Below are 18,421 nucleotides of genomic sequence, written 5' to 3' on the forward strand. Positions count from 1 at the left end.
CTGCATGTAAATACTAAAAAAAAAATTAACAGCCACTGCATAAGACAAGTTTTGGACGCACTTAAACATTGTCATCAAATCGGAATCATTCACAGAGATCTCAAGGTTCGTTTTATGTATTAGTTAATTTCATTAGACTTGTGTACTTATAGTCGTAAATTCTTTTAAGTTAATGTTTATAATATTTTAAAGTCCTACTAAAGTTACCAAGATTTAACTTAAATAGGCAAAGTCAGAAAAAACACTTCAAAATAATTTGTTTTTGTATATCTTTATTACTATACAAACACTTTAAGATAAGTCAATATAACTCTGCTCAATTAAAAATATTTAAAGAGCTTTAGATAAACGCTTCAGTGATTCTAAGTTTATTTCAAAACTAGAGTTTTGCAGTGGCATTATTACCAGTGCTCTTCAGTCAATATAAACTTGCAAAATCACTACATAACTATATTAAAAATTACAAACCTAATTGGGCGTGTCATTTTGGTGGAAAGAGTAAAATGAAGAATTTCATCAACAAAAATTATGTAAAGATCAGCTACTCCTTCATGATTTACATTGAAAACATAATCAAATGTCATAAAGCTAAGATCCTCCAAGCCAATAAAGGTAAAAATAGTTCGAAAAAGTGCAACTGAAGAAAAAAAAACACGAATGTCTCTTGAAATATAATGAATGTAGAAAAGAAAATATCGTATATGAAGCTAAAATAGAGTCTAACAACGAAAACAAAACATATATAGGACTAAAAGAAAACGAAATAAAACAAGAATTGCGGTGCATAAAACAACATTTAAGATTGGTCTAGATCAAAAGAACCATCAAAATATAAGAACGCAACCGAACTACCTAAAGAAATCCACAAATTAAAAGAAAAAACCAAGAATATGAGATCCTTTAGTTAAGAAAATAATCAAACAAATCCGAAAAACCAGACAAGGAAAAGACACATGCAAACTACGTATAGCAGAGGCCTAACAATTTTAGAGGAGAAAGCTAACTGTATCAGCAGAAAAAAGAACTCATGAACACCTGTAGACATCAAGCAAAATACTTACTTAAAAACTAGAAAAAAATTAAGGAAAGTTTCTATATATAATTTGTTATGTCTTTTGTACTTATTTTTATGTATTTATTCGAAAAATATAGTTTTGTTGTTTTATAATGTCTTTTCCACTTAAGTTTTCATACACCAAGTTTTTATCATGAAGGTTACGTAATCTACTAATTTTTTTCACTTATACCTAATTAACCAAAAGCAAACTAATTAACTTTACTTAAAAACAGTTAACACACCCAATTAGTTTTTTTAATTTTCAATATAAATATAGCCATATGTGTATAAGTATTTACCTAGTTTTAATTATGTTTTGTATTACAGACTTTATCATTCTTGTAATTAGTTTGTGAATAAACTCAACCAAGAAAGATATATTTATTTATGATAAAGTCTAGCTAAATTCAATCAACAATGCCTGTGATTAAATTCCCTCTTGAGAGTTGCACATATGAAACACCAGACGTCGATGCTTCTGTAGTTACCTCTTTGCTTATCATTCACAACAATGTTCACATTAATGCAAATTCTTCAAAACCAAAGCCTCCAAAGATGGACCGTCCTCGAATAGGGACAGACTGCAATGAAGAGGGTTGGAATATATTTGTACAAAAGTGGACTATTTTTAAAGATAGCATGGAGATTACAGAGGTAGAAAAACATAGTCAACAGTACCAGTGCTGTGAGGAAGATCTAGGCGGTGCTATTCTGAAGGGACATGAAGATGTAGTAAATTTAAGTGAGCAAGAGCTTTTAAGGATGATCAAGCAGCTTGAAGTTATTCTTGTTTCAGTTGTTGTTCGACGATCAGACTTTCTTAGTGCAAGACAGGATTTGACTGAAAACACTAGATCATTTGCTGCACTTTTAAAGGGAAAAGCCAGTACATGCTCGTACACATGTAAATGCCCAAGGATGGCTGTAATCAAATGATAGATTTTACAGACATGATCCTAAAAGATGTCATGGTAACAGGTTTAGCCGATGAGTATATCCTTAAAGAGGTGCTAGGATGGGAAAATCTAGATGAGAAAAATGTCAATGAGACAATCGGTTTTATTGAAGGAAAAGAGATGGCACGTGATGCAATGTCAAAACCCGCTGTTACAGCCTCAGTTTTTTCATACAAATACTCAAAAAAAACCACACAAAAACCAAATGGTAAAATAACTTGTAGCATATGTAATAAATCAACTGATAAATTTGTTTGGAGCAGTAAAAATATGAGGTATATTGAGTGTTCTGCCCGTAAACAATGCTGGATAAAGTCCCGTAAAAAAGTTTATCAAAGTCACCAAAATAAAGCTGATGAGTCAAATGCACTTCTGGTTGGTGGATTGTCTACACAAAATTCTGATAGCTTTTGCATCCGAGGTCGTAGGAAAAATATGTTCGAGCGTAAAAACGTAAAGAAGAAAAAGGAGGTACAGGGACAGAAAAATATATTTCTACACACTGGATGGCGACAAAAACCGCACAAATCTTAAAGCAATCCTCACCTACCTCCAAATGATAAGAAGTCATTACCTTACGTCAGAAAGAGCGTTTTGACTTACAATAACCCGCAAATCTCAATAATGTGGCGTGACGTTTGGAATAAAAAGGAAGAATCTCTCAGTATTCGTTTTTTTAAGTCTCTGGAAAATATAAGCGAGAACACAAAATCGTTGCCACCACTGAATTGCGGTGATCATGTCGTGATACTAAATCAAACAGGTAACTTTCCTAGCAAGTGGGGGAAAAGTGGAGTGAAGGACTGATATCAATGTGTTGTCAAGGTTGATAAATCAGGTCGCTTAACTGTTCAAAATCGTAAGTTTCTAAGAAGATTTTGTTTGCAAATTTTGTTTGCAAATATCTAAGTAGTATCCCTTATCTGAGAAAAGCAAACATACCACTGTAAAACGGTGTCTTTTCTGGTAAAGTTGAGAAAAAAGATGTCAAGAAAAGTTTTAATGTTCTGTGTTTTTATAAAGGAATATTCTTTTTGAATAAGCATTGTGTAATTTCCCTCTGTACTAATAACTTTCTTCAAAATTGATGTTGAACTGGAATGGCTCGGATTTGCTTTGAGCTATTTTTTCTTGACTTATATTTTCTGCATAAAAGCAAACAGACCGCCAAAGTTTACTTGCGAACAACAATGTGTCCGAAATGAGTGTGTGTAATTATCGGATTATTTGCAGCCTTTCCGTGTAAGACTTTATAATGCTTTTCAGAAGCTTCGTGACACCGATGTTGCTGATATTCATTTATTATCAAGTTGGAATGTTCACTGTTAATTAATGTTTTATGGTTTAATGAATGAGTTTCAGTCCAATGGTAACGTCATAAAGTTTGTAGTTGACTTTGCAGCAGACTTGTCTAACAGCCATTTGTTCAAATGATCTTGGATGAGGACGCAGAGATTGACTTTCAAAAATTCGAACTGTTGGTTGGTTTCGAGTATTTGGAAAATAAGTGTAGCAGTATTTCGTCAGTGTTTAATGCTATCAGTAATGCACCTTCTACTTTGTTTGAAGTCGAAAATATGATAAAGATGTTTATCAGCAAATTTAGTGAAGTTTCAAGGTAGTTAGATGAATGACGTGTGGTTTCGTTCTTCAAAGCCGAAAAGTTCAAATCGGTGAAGCAATTAAGTTTTTGAATGCTTGTATTTAGCAACTGAGTGAAGAAAAGTAAAGATTAAGTCTCAATTTTTTTTGTTACAGTTTGTCTGTTTAAGTTGTAGTTTTTAACGAATCATTTAATAGTGAAATAAGTTAATCGTAATTTTTTGTCTCTTTGAGTTTAATTTCGTTGAATTTTAGACCTGAAAAATGTGTTTAAGTTGTAACAAATTGTTTTAAAATAATTTTGTTTCGCTAGCTAAATTTATCGTTTTATCTCCTTTGTAAATAAAATCTGGGGGGAGATGTAGAAGTATTTACCTAGTCTTAATTATGTTTTGTATTTTAGACTTTATCATTCTTGTAATTAGTTTGTGAATAAACTCAACCAAGAATGATATATTTATTTAATATGTAGTGATTTTGTAAGTTTATTTTGATTGAAAAGCACTGGTTGTAATACCACTGCGAAACTCTGATTTTAAAATAAACTTAAAATCATTGAATCGTTTATATATTTTTTAGAGATTAAATTTGAGCCATGGTGTTTAAGTCATAAACTAAAAAAAAAATTCTTAATTAGCTTAAAATTACTGTAATTCATTGAATCCTTGTTAAAAGGGCAGTTTCATAAATATCAACATAAAACTGAAAGAGCAATCAACAAACAACATGCATCATTAAATGCAAATCATTGTAAACTGAGAATAAAATGGGTTGTTTGTTGATATAATTGTTTATTGATTACTGAATTTCAACCAGTGGTGTTGAATCTTACTGTTATTTTGTCAACCAGTTTTGAGATTGGTTTCGAGCAGTTTGTTTTGGAATCCAGTCTGTATTGATTACTGACTTTCAACCAGTGATGTTGAATCTTACTGTTATTTTGTCAACCAGTTTTGAAATTGGTTTTTAGCAGTTTGTTTTGGAATCCAATCTGTATTGATTACTGACTTTCAACCATTGGTGTTGAATTTTACTGTTAATTTCTCAAGTAGTTTGAAATTGGTATTGAGTAATTGGTTTTGGAATTCAATCTGTATTGATTGCTGACCTTCAACTCTGTTTTGGTTACACAGTTTGGAGTTTGGACTAAAATAACATTTTTAATTGCTAAATTGTAAATTGATTAGGGTTTATATCAATTAAAGTTAAATTGTATTGCTACTTTTTATATTTGATTAATTATCAATTTTCATAGGGTTTTTATTAGTTTGTACTGATTTTTATAGCTGCTTTAATGAATAAATTGGATATTTAGTATTTTTGGCTTGTTTTGATTATATTCAAGTGTTTACAATACATTCAAATTTAAATATAGAATATGGACCCTAGTTATAAGGCCCCTTTTAACCTAGATTTAGCTAAGCTACCTAGCAGAAATCTTTTACCGCGGTTTTAAGATTAGCAATAATATGACAACCAATCCTGGAGATCACCCCCCCCCCCCAAGGATCTCACTACTGTCAAGTATGGGAATAAAGACAAAATTAAGTACATAGAACTTTCCATTTGTTTATTAAACATTTTCAAATATAATATTGGCAATAAAAAGCAATAGTACAATAAGTATACAGGTAGAGTAAAAATTATAAATTATACGATCTATCAACTTATAAAATGTTTATTTTGTTACTTCATACATAAATTAATTTAAAATTTAGACTAAAAGAATATTTTACAACAAGGCCCTCTAACTGAAATGATTATTTTATATTTTTGGTTATAGTTTTTTTTTATTTTCAGTATAAATCAGTGAATGGAGTAGTTGCTAATTTTATTTTGATTTTAATATAAATACTCAATAGTGTTTTTTTATAATTTAAGTTGCAAGCATAAATGTTTGGTCAAAGAAAGCTACCAATTTTAGACAGCTAACATGTTCTTACTAAAGTAAATGATAAAAGCTTCTTTTAGACAATGAATTCTACGTAACAAACCGCTATAAATTCAACTTTTTCAAATGTTTTCATCAAATGAACAGGGTTGCCAAAAAAACCATGAAACCTGAAAAAATCTGGAATTTTAAACCAAAATTACTAAAAAAAATGGGAAAATCTGAAATTTTGAACAATTTTAACATGTTAAGTAATAAATTTTCGATTTGACTCAAAAAATCTATCATAGAGATAAAAAAAAATTGTCATCATCAAATTTTTTTTATTGAAAAACGCATTTAAAGTAGCTTTATAGTATCTTTTCAATGTTTTTATACTTTTTAACACAGTTTCTTACCTTAAACTTAACTTTAAACTAAAAATAGACCCAAAAATGTGTACTTTTAAAAACCTGGAAGAAATTTTGAAAACCTGGAGAAAATTTGCCAAAAACATTTGGCAACCCTGAATAAAGATTTAAAAAGCCATCAGTAGGAGCAGTAAGAACGTTAAATTAACATAATGAAGACTACAATAAAAGTGTGAATAAGCTAAAAGACAATGTATTAAATCTAACAATAAATTTAAATTTATAGTCTCATATTTTTAAGGTTTAAAGCAATAATTTAAAGATAGAAGTAATAACAATAATAAAGATGTATATTAGCTGTTACAGTTTTCAAAGAAAGCAGGTTATTTTTATTACGCAACGTTTCCTTAAAAAATTTCTTAATTTAAAACAACTAGTATATTAAATTTTCTTATCATTAATTTAACTAAAGTCATATGTTTATTTTTAATATCTTACCATAGATTTTGAAGTAAATGTTTTTCATTTAAACCCATTTTATTCTGCACTAATAGTAATACAATTCTAAGCTTTACCATAATAATTTAGTCAGTAAACAACATATAATATATTTTACTTTTGTTATATAACTTTAATAAATCCAACTCAACTTTATTTATTTTTAGGCTTGGTTAATAACCTAATTAAGCATTATTTAGCGATTAAAATTTATACAACATGTTTTTCTATAGCTTAAATATATATTTTAATTTTTTGTTTTTACAGAATTGCAGTTTGATAATCCGTTCAGTGGTGTAACTTAGTAACTGTCTGAGTATGTAATAAATATTTTTCAACATAAACATCTTCAACTTGAATTGATTCCTTTGTTAAACCGGTTTAAACATATATTTAACTGTATGTATATACAGGATAGTTGCAAAACCAAAAAAAATCTTAATGGGAAATGCTTTGTGTAGTAATAACTTTAGTCATATTAAGGGCGTAGGGGGCTCCAACTTTTTTTTTATGTTAAAAAAACTAATATTGGCTCTTATTTCAAAGCTTAGAGTATATAGTATTCGATACTTTTTATAAAACAAAAAAGTTTCAATTTACTTTTGAGATATATCAAGTTTTGAAAAAAATTCCAATGCAACCGTATGGAATAAAAAAATTCAAGGCCAATTTTACGGAAATTTAAAAAGTTTACAAAAAATCTATCTCCTCCTTCATTTTTAAATTAATTTTATTCAAGTTTTCAGCAAATGTACTTTTTTAATATAATAAACAACTTGTAGTAAGCGGATTTTTGAACTTATGACCAAAAATTTAAAAATCTGTTTCCTACAAGTTGTTAAGAAATTATTAAAGATTACTCTCAAAAATTTTTAAAACAATTGCTCAAAAACTGAAGGAGGAGATAAATTTTTAGTGAAAAAGACTATTTTTGCCATTTTAGTTTCTGCTTCCCATTAAGAACCTGTTGAACGCTCTAACTTTGACCGCTTATATCTCAAAAGCTACTTTGAATTTTAACAAGCGGTAAAAAGTAACGAGTAGCTTATTTAATTATGTAAAAATACGACTAGATTTAATAAAAAGTGTTTTACCCTCCGCTCCCTCCCCTTATGCTCTTAATATGGTGTATGAAGAAGATTTTAAAACAATTAAAGGAGACAGAAAAAATTAACTTAAACCTAAACTATAAAAACCTCAGTATTTATGCAGTAATATGCGCTAAATGTGGGGACAATTATGTTGGACAAATTAAACTTACAAAAACATAGCAAAAAGTTCATGTACTGATTTAAATATAAGACAATACCTAAAAAGACAAAACAGAAAACTAATATTTTAGTTAAAAGATGCGTTGTTGTTTATAAATGCATATGTATATAGTATATTTTAGTAGTCAAAGTTATAGATTTTATATTGGTTATAACTTTTTGCTTTTGTTTAGTAACTGAATAATTTTCTGAAGTTGATACGTTGTATACTTTATTTTTTACTGTATTTATTGGTTTTCACAGTTTTAATTTATACTTGAAAGTTTTATATAATATGTTTTGGTTTTAAGAAAACAAATAGAGAGATCTCAACTGCTGGAGGAGAAGTAATATATTTATTCTTTCAAAAATTTATTTTACAAACTAAGTTTCGGTCAAAGACTGTCACATATCTTTTTTTAGATTTATTTAAGCACTGAAGAGGTCTTTGACCGAAACTTAGTTTGTAAAATAAATTTTTGAAAGTTTTATGTTAATTAACACAAAGCTTTAAACTTATTTTGTGTCCAACATTTAACAGTAGTTTTTGAGAACTTGTAAAAATATGCAACTGTCTTAGATATTTTGAATTTGTTGTAGACACTGGTATTTAGATGGTTTAATCTTGAATGAGTTTCAATAGATTGTATAGAGAATTTTTTTTTGTTATTTATTAAAAAAATAAATTTCTTCATTAAGGTACTTAAAACAAGTTTGTAATAAAATATTTTAGTTCAGAGAGACTTTGTTTAAAAAGTAAACCAATAGACATGCAGTCTTAATTTATTTTAACTATTTATTTGCCCTTCAAAACATCCCGTAGTCCCTTTTTATTTTTAAATGTGTCAAATCTGTTACGTTTACTTTATGTACAGTGTTTATTCTTACTGCCTTATTTTTGATAGGTTATATGACCAAATGCAATCAAAACAAGTTAAAAAAGAGAAAGTAGGGTTTTAGTCTAAAACTAAATAAATAATTAGGAGAAACAAAACCAAAGTAAATGTTAAAACTGTTTAGAAAGTTTTTCTTGCAAACAAGTAGTTATAGAAAATGAGATTAAAAAGTAAAGAGAAAGTTTTGTTTTCCGAAATAGTAGAGCATCAATATAAAGATTTTTAAATGTACTTGTTGTGTTTTGACTAGAGATTCAATTTACTTAAAGTTTTAGAACTTATATAGAATTGGCATTAAATAATATATTTCTAGTTTTAAAATAATAAAAAAAGTAAATAAATAGATTAAAATATGATTTTTTTTTTAATCTTTTTTTTTTTGGTACGATCACTCAAATGTTAGACTAATAGTAAAAACTTTAAAAACATTAGTTTAAAATAAAGCTAACGATAAGTTTTTTTTCACGTTTTTGGTTTGCACCTTCCATAAGGATTTTATTGAATTCACCAACTTTGATCCTTTTAGCTCGAAAGTTAATCTGAATTTTTTAAATAGTGAAAAATGTCTGATGACTTTAATTAGCTTTCTTTTGAATAATTTACAATTACTTTATTTGTTAAGTTACTGGGCTATTAAAATTTTATCGAAGTTAGTAAAATTTACAACTAATTGCATGTTAAGCAATTTTTTAAATCAAGAAGTTTTATATCTAAGTTATCTATGAACTATAATATTTGTGTTTACACTTATAACTAACGTAAGATAGTAATACAAATATTATATATTTTTTTATAGAAATAAGGAGTATAGTGTTGTTGTGTTTTATATTAAAATTTTGTTTCTTAAGAAATTTACAATAAGTAGATTCTAAATTACATATGCTGAATGAATATCGTGTTTGTTATTTTGTAACAAGGTTTTTTTAGAACAATAAAGAGCCAAGCCATATTATTTCACTCATAACTATATCTGTGTGTTCACTGTTCTATCTACTTCGTTGTTTTTTTCCAAGTTAGCTAGTCAGTTTTGAACAATAGTTAAGAAATATTGACAGTGTAATACTTATTAAAACGATATACACTTACTTTAAGATTTCACAAATAGACGAGTTAGTTTTTTGAAATAGAATTGGAAATTTCTATCTAGAAAAACTATTATAATGTATACGTACAAAATAGTAGTTTAGTTTAAAAAAAGATAAAAGTTTAAGATTAGTTTTTTGGAAGCAAAACTATTTACTTAAAAATAGTATTCTAACATACTAAAGAATAAAGTTACTATTAAACACAATTTTTAGTAGAGGTAGGTCTTTACAGTAACTGAGATCAAAATAATCTTTATAGTTGGATGAAAATTACAGAGATTGTTAAAAGTATTGTAAATTATTTCTACAGTTTTCCCTGTAATTATTAAGATTATATTAGATATTCTATTAAAATTTTTTTACCTATAGTGTCGTTTGATAATTGTTGTCTGATTTTAAATTTTGTAAAACTTTAATGATTGCGAAGTTTTGTAAAAGCAAGTGATAAAACTAAATCTAGCGGTTTAGGCTAATATAAGTCTGTAGTTATACAGAAAAGTTTGCAATTAGTTTTTAATATTTTTTGCCCTTCATGATAAAATTTAAGATCTCAAATATGTCAAGGCTAATTAGTTGCAGCATTATTAACTTGTTGGCTTTTTTTGATAAAAGTTATGGTTGTATATTAAATGATAAAAACCTTTTTTAAGTTTTCGTTTGTTTATACACAAAACATTACTTTTCTTGTAAGCAAAAAAAATAATGGTTTTTACTTTGTAAAAAGTGGTTTATCTGAGTACAAGGTTTGAACTTTGTTTATTGTAAATTAGAATTGTGTTTTCATAAAGTAAGTTTAAATAGCCTTTTTGATCCAACATAAAAAGTTTCGTAATTTATATTTAACTTTTTAAAGTTTTCGTTTGTTTGTACACAAAACATTACTTTTCTTGTAAACAAACAAAGTAATGGTTTTTACTTTGTAAAAAGGGGTTTATCTGAGTACAAGATTTTAAATTTGTTTATTGAAAATTATAATTGTGTTTTCATAAAGTAAGTTTAAAATATCCTTTTGATCTAACATAAAAAGTTTCGTATTTTTTATTTAATTTGATTTAAATGTTTACCATTTCCTCCTTATATAGTTTAGTTTGATACTAAACTACCTATGAACGGCATATTTACATTTTTATTTTTTTTTTAGTTATTTAATCATTTTTAGATGAGTTAAGACTAAAATATTAACGTACTTATAAAACTAATCGTAAAATAAAATGTACTTTTGTTCTTTGTTTCAGTAAAAAGTAAAAGTATATATTTTATAATTACTAAATGAATTTCTAAACCTCTTTTGTTATTCTTAAAATGTTTTGTTTTTTTTTAATATTTTGTCTTTTTTTTTTAGTTGTTTTATCAAAATATTTTTAAACAGTATCAAAGTTTTTTATAAATTCAATCCGAATAATTTCAAAAACTTATTTTTTTATCATTTTACTTTCATTTAGTTTGATGCTACTAAAAATCTAGCATTATCAAAAATTTTTATGCTTTAAATAGAATTTTGCAGTCTTATTTTACTTTTTATTCCAGAGATCAGTCAAGTTTATAAACAAGTACATATGTTGTTAAAAAGTACGAATTGCGCACATAAAACTTATTCACGCACGTCTAATTATAGATTTTTTATTTCGTTATTAGCAAGCTTATAAATAGTTATCTCTAAATAGCTCTGATGATGTAATAGTATTTTAATTGTATGTTTGGTTAGACTGCAGTTGAATTCTTACAAAACTGTATATTATTTTCAAAACTGTAAAACTTGGTTTATATTTATATATTATACGAATTGCTAACTTTATACTTTAAATAAGAAACTAAGCATCAAATAAATTTTAAACAAACGTGTTTTTTGTGATTAAAAAAACAAACGATTCGCTAAATTTAATAACGTTAAATAAAATATTTCAACTTTAAATAATCTTTTTAATGTTTTATATGTTTCATCCATGAAAAAGTATTAAGTTTTTATGAAATTACGTTAATCTATTTATGTTTATTGAACAGAAACGATAGTTCAAACGATTGTTTCAAAGCCATTTAAAATTTGAAGAAATAATTGCTTTTTTATCTTTTATTCTATTGTTGAGTGAAATTTTTGATAGATAGGTAAAATACTTCAATTTTTTATGATAAAAGATTTATATGCAATTTTATACCTTTAATTCTTTTCCAGATGTACAGAGACCGTGTGCGCTTTTTATATTCTCCATTAATTTCAAATTATCAGCTATAATTAAGTCCTAATTTATATAACTGTTTGAGTGCTACATATTTAAAAGGTATTTAAGCTAACAAACAATATTCAATTTTTATACTAAAGTTTTATAAGTAGAGTTATACATAAATTTTAGACCAATTAAACAATAACTCACGTAAATAACAACAAACTTTGCCCCGAACACTAAATTTATAATGAAAACGTTATAAAACTAACTAGACCATAAACAAAAAGTTATCATCTAATTTATGGGGTCGTGGTTAAGGGTTAAAAAGTGAATATTGCTGTCTAAATTAATTTTGCGTTCACTCGCTAGCTAGAAGCTGGTATTATTAAATAAACATTTAATATATTCAGACATGTTTTTATTACACAAACTTTTACAACTGCAAATTACAATAAACTATAGTAAACTTAAACAACAAGTAACACGTAATTAAAATCTATTTGAGATTAATATAAATGATAAGGATACTACTATAAAATTGTTCACAAACAATCTAGATGCTTAAAATCTTTGTAATATTAGCCAAGTTTTAACTGGAAAATTTCGAACAAAGAAACTTTGAAAAGTTAATGTCCTCTTTATATAAATTTGATAAAAAATTACTCCTTTCTTTAAAACAAACTGATTCATTTTTACAACAACTTGTTTACGAAAAGTTTAAAGAATACTTGTTTTAACCAATAAGTTTCGGTTTTTATTACATTTTTTTATAATTATAAATAAAATGATAAACTTTTTTTACAAAACTAGATATAGTATATATTCTAAATTCATGTTAAATGTCATACACTTAAAAGTAACTAAAAGTAAACAACTGTTTTGATAATAACTTATACTAGAAACTTACTTCATGTGTTATCTTATAACAATTTTCAATGTGCTAAATTAGACTGTAACTAAACAACGCTTAATTTTTACAGCCGGAAAATTTGTTGCTTGCTAGTAAAGAAAAGGGAGCGGTAGTAAAGTTGGCGGATTTCGGATTGGCTGTTGAAGTAACAAACGATGATCCAAAATGGTTTGGTAAGTTCCTTATAAGTTTCTTAAACATGTCTAACAAAACAAAATATATCTATTATTAAAATACTTTTAATTGCTTTATTTATTTTAGAGTTTTTATTATCGAGTTATATACAATGTGTAAATTTTGTTTTTAATCTTGTTTAGTATGCAATTTTGTAATAATCACTCTTATGAAAGTCTTTAAAAAGAAACTGAATAAAAAAGTTATTTTAATATAATTTTGAAGTTAATAATTTTCTCATTAATAAATAAAAAAGTTGTAATAAAAGGAGCTAAAAGATTTTGAAAATTAGTAAATATCAAGACAACTAAAATATTTTAACTTTTTTTTCAATGTTGTTTATATAACTATAAATTTAACTTTAAACATACTTTTCAACATAAGATGTAACGTTATAAGGCGTTAAATCCTGGAGATCCTGATAAGCTAAGCTTATCGGAATGTATACCACAGATGTTCTTGTGCTAAAACTTTATTTCAACTTGAAATAAAGTTTTAGCACAAGAACATCTGTGGTATACTTTTCAACATAATAAGTTTTATAATAGTTTTTCCGAAAAAAAATTAAACTTTCAAAACTACAATTTGTATAACTTAAATAAAGTTTATAAAAATGGTTTTCTTAAATCTTATATTTATTTAGTTTGGCTATTTTATCCTTGAAAATATTCACAAGTCATTGACTGAATTTATAACTAAGAGGACTAAGTTTCATAGTTTAGTTGTCTTTAATTAAAATAATCTATTTAAAATCTATATATAATATAAACTTAGTTTAGCATTTCACATTTTTTTAAATAATAAAAATAAGTTAAAAGTATTTTTGCCTTCAAACTCCATACTTAAAAGTAATAACAAATATAAAGGTTTCGCTGGAACGCCTGGATATTTAGCACCTGAATTACTAAGAAAAGAACCGTATGGAAAAGCTGTAGATTTATGGGCAACAGGTTTGTTCAAGTTTGAAAAAAGAAAATACTTTAACTATTAAATAAGATTTTAGATTGTAATAAGGCTGGCTTTAGTTGGATTTTTTTAAAGTTTTTTTGTACATTGTCAGTAAAATATCTTAATAGTTTTTGTGATAAGTTACATTTATTTCTAGCATTTGTACATTACTGGTAAAAACAATATTTTTGTTCAACTTTGTTCGTTTTAATACTAAATAAAACATTTTATTAATTTACATTAGATTAATGCAGAAATAAGTAATTTTTGAGAAATAGGTAATAAGTTTATGATACTATAGTTTGTGAAAGTAATGCACTTGTTGTTTGTTCATTCAAACGCTATTTACTACTTTTACTTTTCTGTGTAAATAAGTTCCGGCTTAGTTGAGTATTTTTTTCCTATTTATTACCTAATTAAATAGAGCAGTTATAACACAGTGAAGCAACTTTTTTGTGTACAGTTAGAACAAATATTTAAGTAATAAAAACGTTTTAGGCTTATTAACATTAAAATTTATAGTTGTGGTATACTAGAACAAATTTTTAAAATAATCTCTCGTAATTGTTAATATTTTACGTTGGTGTTTTATACATATTTAATTTTTCTTTGTTATTATATATTTTGTAACTCAACAAGTAATTTAAATTTCATGTAGTATATTTTACAGTTTATGAATATCATGTACTTAAATTGCTAAAACACTTACTTTAAGTTATGAAATACGTGTAAGGAAATCAAAGTTTGTATCTTTGATTTAATATACGTTATTGTCCTGTCCATTCTTAATTTCAATAACTTGTTTTTGAGTTTTAATAGCTTACGATAAATAAAAAAACTAGTACTATTTATTTTGTGCAAATAGAATAACAGTTTGATCATCCTTGTGAAACTATTGTGCTTTTGAATATGACATAAGTCCATAATAGTTTGCAGTTTTTGTTTTATAAACAAAAGTATTAAATCCTATAATTTCAAGTACTTGAGGATAATTTCTATTTATAATAACTTATTTTAAAAATTAATAAATATGATAGTATAACAACTTCAGGTTTACTTTAAATTTACTTTATAATTAATAATAATTTTTCTCAATTTTTTTACTCATGAAAAGTTGTAAACATATTAAGCTAAATTTTAAATTTTATTATGTAATAATAAGATATTATGTATGCTTTTAAACTTTTTTAGTGTATGGTTTATATATTATATATTTTTATTAAAAAACATTCACGCTGAAAGGTTTGATTGCGAAAACATTAACTATAACATTGAAAACACAAATGTCTGTTTTTACTTCTTATACTTTAAATATTTGCTTAAAGAGGCAGCAACGAAAACTATATAATAAATCATAACCAAGAGTTGTAAAGTTATAGATTTTTATGTGGCAAAGTATAAATATTTAATGGTGAAAGTACATTTTACTAACTTTCCATATGAGAGAAATATTTTTCTTTAAGCAAAATGTAGCCAATGTTACGAATTAAACTTTGGTTGATGACCCTTATGTTTTGCTTTACAGCTACGAAATTTGGTAATTATGTTATACCTTTATTTTTTGTTAATAAAAGTTTTCTTTGAAACATAACAAAATACTTTATAATCAACTTGCTTTGAAAAAATTTACCTGATTAGTTTCTTAAGGTTTATACTATTTTTAAATACATTAAATATCATGTTTTGATAAATTTTAAAACATAAATTTAAAGAAAAACATTATTGAACTTTAAAAAATATTAGAGAGAGTTTAGTTATTGGTGTCAGATTTATAATTTTATGTTACACCAAACTTAAATATAGTTTTAAAATATAACAGGTAAATTTTACTTTTTATATACAATTAGTAATAATACAAAGCAGACTAGGTATTTAGGACAGGTTTAAATGATATTTAAACGTATATAAATCTAACTTATGTAAATAGTGTTTAATAAAATAAGTTGAAATACATATTTGTTTCAAACTGCGCTTTAGTGTGCATAGAAAATACTTTGGTAAATAAAAAAACTTAAGAATTTATTAGTCAATTTATATTTGATGTAGTGGTAAACTAAGTACCAACAAAATTGCTATACAAAAACCTAATACTATTTAACAGATACAGCTATGTATTAGTTTTTGTTCAAAATTTATAATTTTAAAACAATTTCAAGTTTAAAAATAAAGCTTATACAATTGTAATTCTCAGCTTAGTTTGCTCAGCTTTCAAATTCAAGATCTTCTGACTCAGTGACAACTTTTACACGAGTACATAACATGTACAAATTATAATTTATGCAAATTATTTTTTAACATTTGATATTTCAATACTTTCTTTTAACTTAATCTAAATATTTTAAACACTTAGAATCATAAAAGCTTAGTATTAATAAAGCTATTAAAGTTGTCTGTACATGAAAAGTATTATTTTATATTAACCGGTTTTATGTTATGTAGTATTATCTAAGTATAGTATAATAAGTAACTAACAAAAAATAAACTACATACTCGTAAGTTTAGCATTTTTATTTACTTATTTCTTATGTAATTCATTTATAAAAAATTGTTTGCACTAACATATGAGTATGTTTCTCTAACGAATTAGAGCAGTGCTATTGTTCTCAAATTATTTAAGTCTTTTAACGTGGACACTTGCATTAGTTTTAATCTAAACTGTTTAGGTGTCATTCTATACATTTTATTGGTCGGCTACCCTCCATTCTGGGATGATGATCAAAACCGCTTGTATGAACAAATTAAAGCTGGAAATTATGAAGTTAGTTGCTTTTTAGAATTTAAAATGATTCAGCTTATTTCAATTAATTAAATTTAAATGTAGTTTGTTATGTCAAAATTGGGTTGAATTCATCATAACTATATTTTAATCTTAATAAATGTATGAACTTATAATTAGCGTTTTGTTCCCCTAAAGTTAAATTACTTGATATTTAATTTAAATAGCTTGGTTTTCTAGGCTCATCTTTATAATTTTTTTTTATATCGAATCAACTTCTATACTTGCTTAAATAAAACGTATAGAAAAATGCAGTTGTGATATCAGTGTAATACATAATTTACTTTTATAAAGATTTCAATTGAAAAGCCTAATCCTATATTATTTACTTAAGTTAAAATTTATCAATGAATTTCAACTGTACAAACTTAATGTGTTATAGATAAATAATTAGATATTATATCTCTAACTAAGGAGTGTAGTATTTACATAAAATTATATTTAAATTTTCTATCCATAGTAGAATTGTAACAATGATTTATTAGAACTCATACATAGTTTATTTAATTTACAGCAATGAACAACACTTATCTTTTATAAAACTTTTTGAAAGAATTTATAACTTCAACTATGATGCATTTTAATATTTTTTGTACTTTTAATTTTTAATCTAACAATTGTAGTTGTTCATTTATGTTGTTATAAAAAACAAAGTTGCGATTGTCTTATTCTCATATAACAAAAAGTCGCGCATTTTAAATACGTAAAAAGTATGTAATAGTTGATAAAATTATTTTTATTTACATTACGAGGTTCAATTAGTATTGTTAACATTATTTTTTATCTCCCTCCTTATATGTATAAGTTCTATACTAAACGTTTATTTTTTCAACCATCTGCTGAAGTCAAACTAATTTAAAATATGTCATAAAATGTGGTTACAGTCTAGTTTTTAAACAGAGTTTATAAATATTAGTTTCAAACACCAGCTCGTACTGCCAAAAACTTAAGGAGAAAGTATAATATGTGTTGTTCTAAATGTCCTAAGCTAAACTGCTTGTAAATGGAGCACTTTTTTTAAGTAGAAAATTACAACGAGAATAAAATTGGGTTATAAGATCGTTTCTTTGCTAAAAATTTATGAACATGTACAAGTTTCAACACTGCAAGGTTTACCTAAATTTTCAAATTCTTAAGCTTTGAAAAAAAGTGTTTTTTATACTACTCAAGACATGTGTTAAACTGGATTTTCGTGTCAAGATTAAAGTGTAGAAACACAAAATAGTTTTTATTTACTTTTTTAAATAGGAAACCTCTGCAATTTCTTAAAAGTTCTATTAGTTAAACTATTAATGTGCAATTTCTTAAAAAATCCTTAATCAAACCTGACTGTAGTATTTTAAAAGGTTTGTAGTTCTATATAGTAGAAAGACAACATTAACGCAACCCAGATGCTTTTTAAAGGCGAACCAGTGAAGCCAGTTACAGTTAACAAGTTTAAAAATCAAATGAATCAGCTAAATTTACTATTATATTTACAAAAATCTTAATTGTAAGTAGTATACAATAAAATTTTGTTGAAAGAATCGTCTTTTTCTAATATATTGCTTTAAATGTTCGATATTTTTCTAAAACTACTCACTTAGAATTATTTTAATACTTTAGATTAAGTTTTTCAATTACTCCCTTGTCATTAGTTTTTGTTAGTTTGAAAAATTAAGAAATTTTAAATAACACCGTAAAAAATGAACTTTCTCTTAGATAGTTTTCTTACGATAAAAGTCGAAAGTAGTGTAAAATTATTTCATAAACATTTGAATTCTTCATTATTTATTCAAATAACATACAGGAATAAATTGGTAACTATTTTTCTAATGTAATAGAATAATTTAAAATCAACGCAGTATCGCTCTTAACAAGTATTCA

The 18,421-nt window shown here is 25.6% G+C and overlaps 1 protein-coding gene across 5 annotated transcripts in view; it reads left to right on the forward strand.

Annotated features, from left to right (window-relative positions):
• Positions 1-18,421, forward strand: part of LOC145843958 (calcium/calmodulin-dependent protein kinase type II subunit alpha-like) — a 54,207-nt gene that overhangs the window by 23,199 nt on the left and 12,587 nt on the right. For all 5 annotated transcript variants that reach the window (XM_082951248.1, XM_082951250.1, XM_082951251.1 and 2 more), the window contains 4 exons: positions 33-105; positions 12,728-12,830; positions 13,698-13,781; positions 16,443-16,537. In XM_082951248.1, the coding sequence (XP_082807374.1) occupies positions 33-105; positions 12,728-12,830; positions 13,698-13,781; positions 16,443-16,537 (355 nt within the window). The remainder of the gene's footprint in view (positions 1-32; positions 106-12,727; positions 12,831-13,697; positions 13,782-16,442; positions 16,538-18,421) is intronic.

The sequence above is a fragment of the Thalia democratica genome, chromosome 9 (assembly GCF_965202585.1).
Source record: "Thalia democratica chromosome 9, ktThaDemo2.hap1.1, whole genome shotgun sequence".
Classification (NCBI taxonomy): domain Eukaryota; kingdom Metazoa; phylum Chordata; class Thaliacea; order Salpida; family Salpidae; genus Thalia; species Thalia democratica.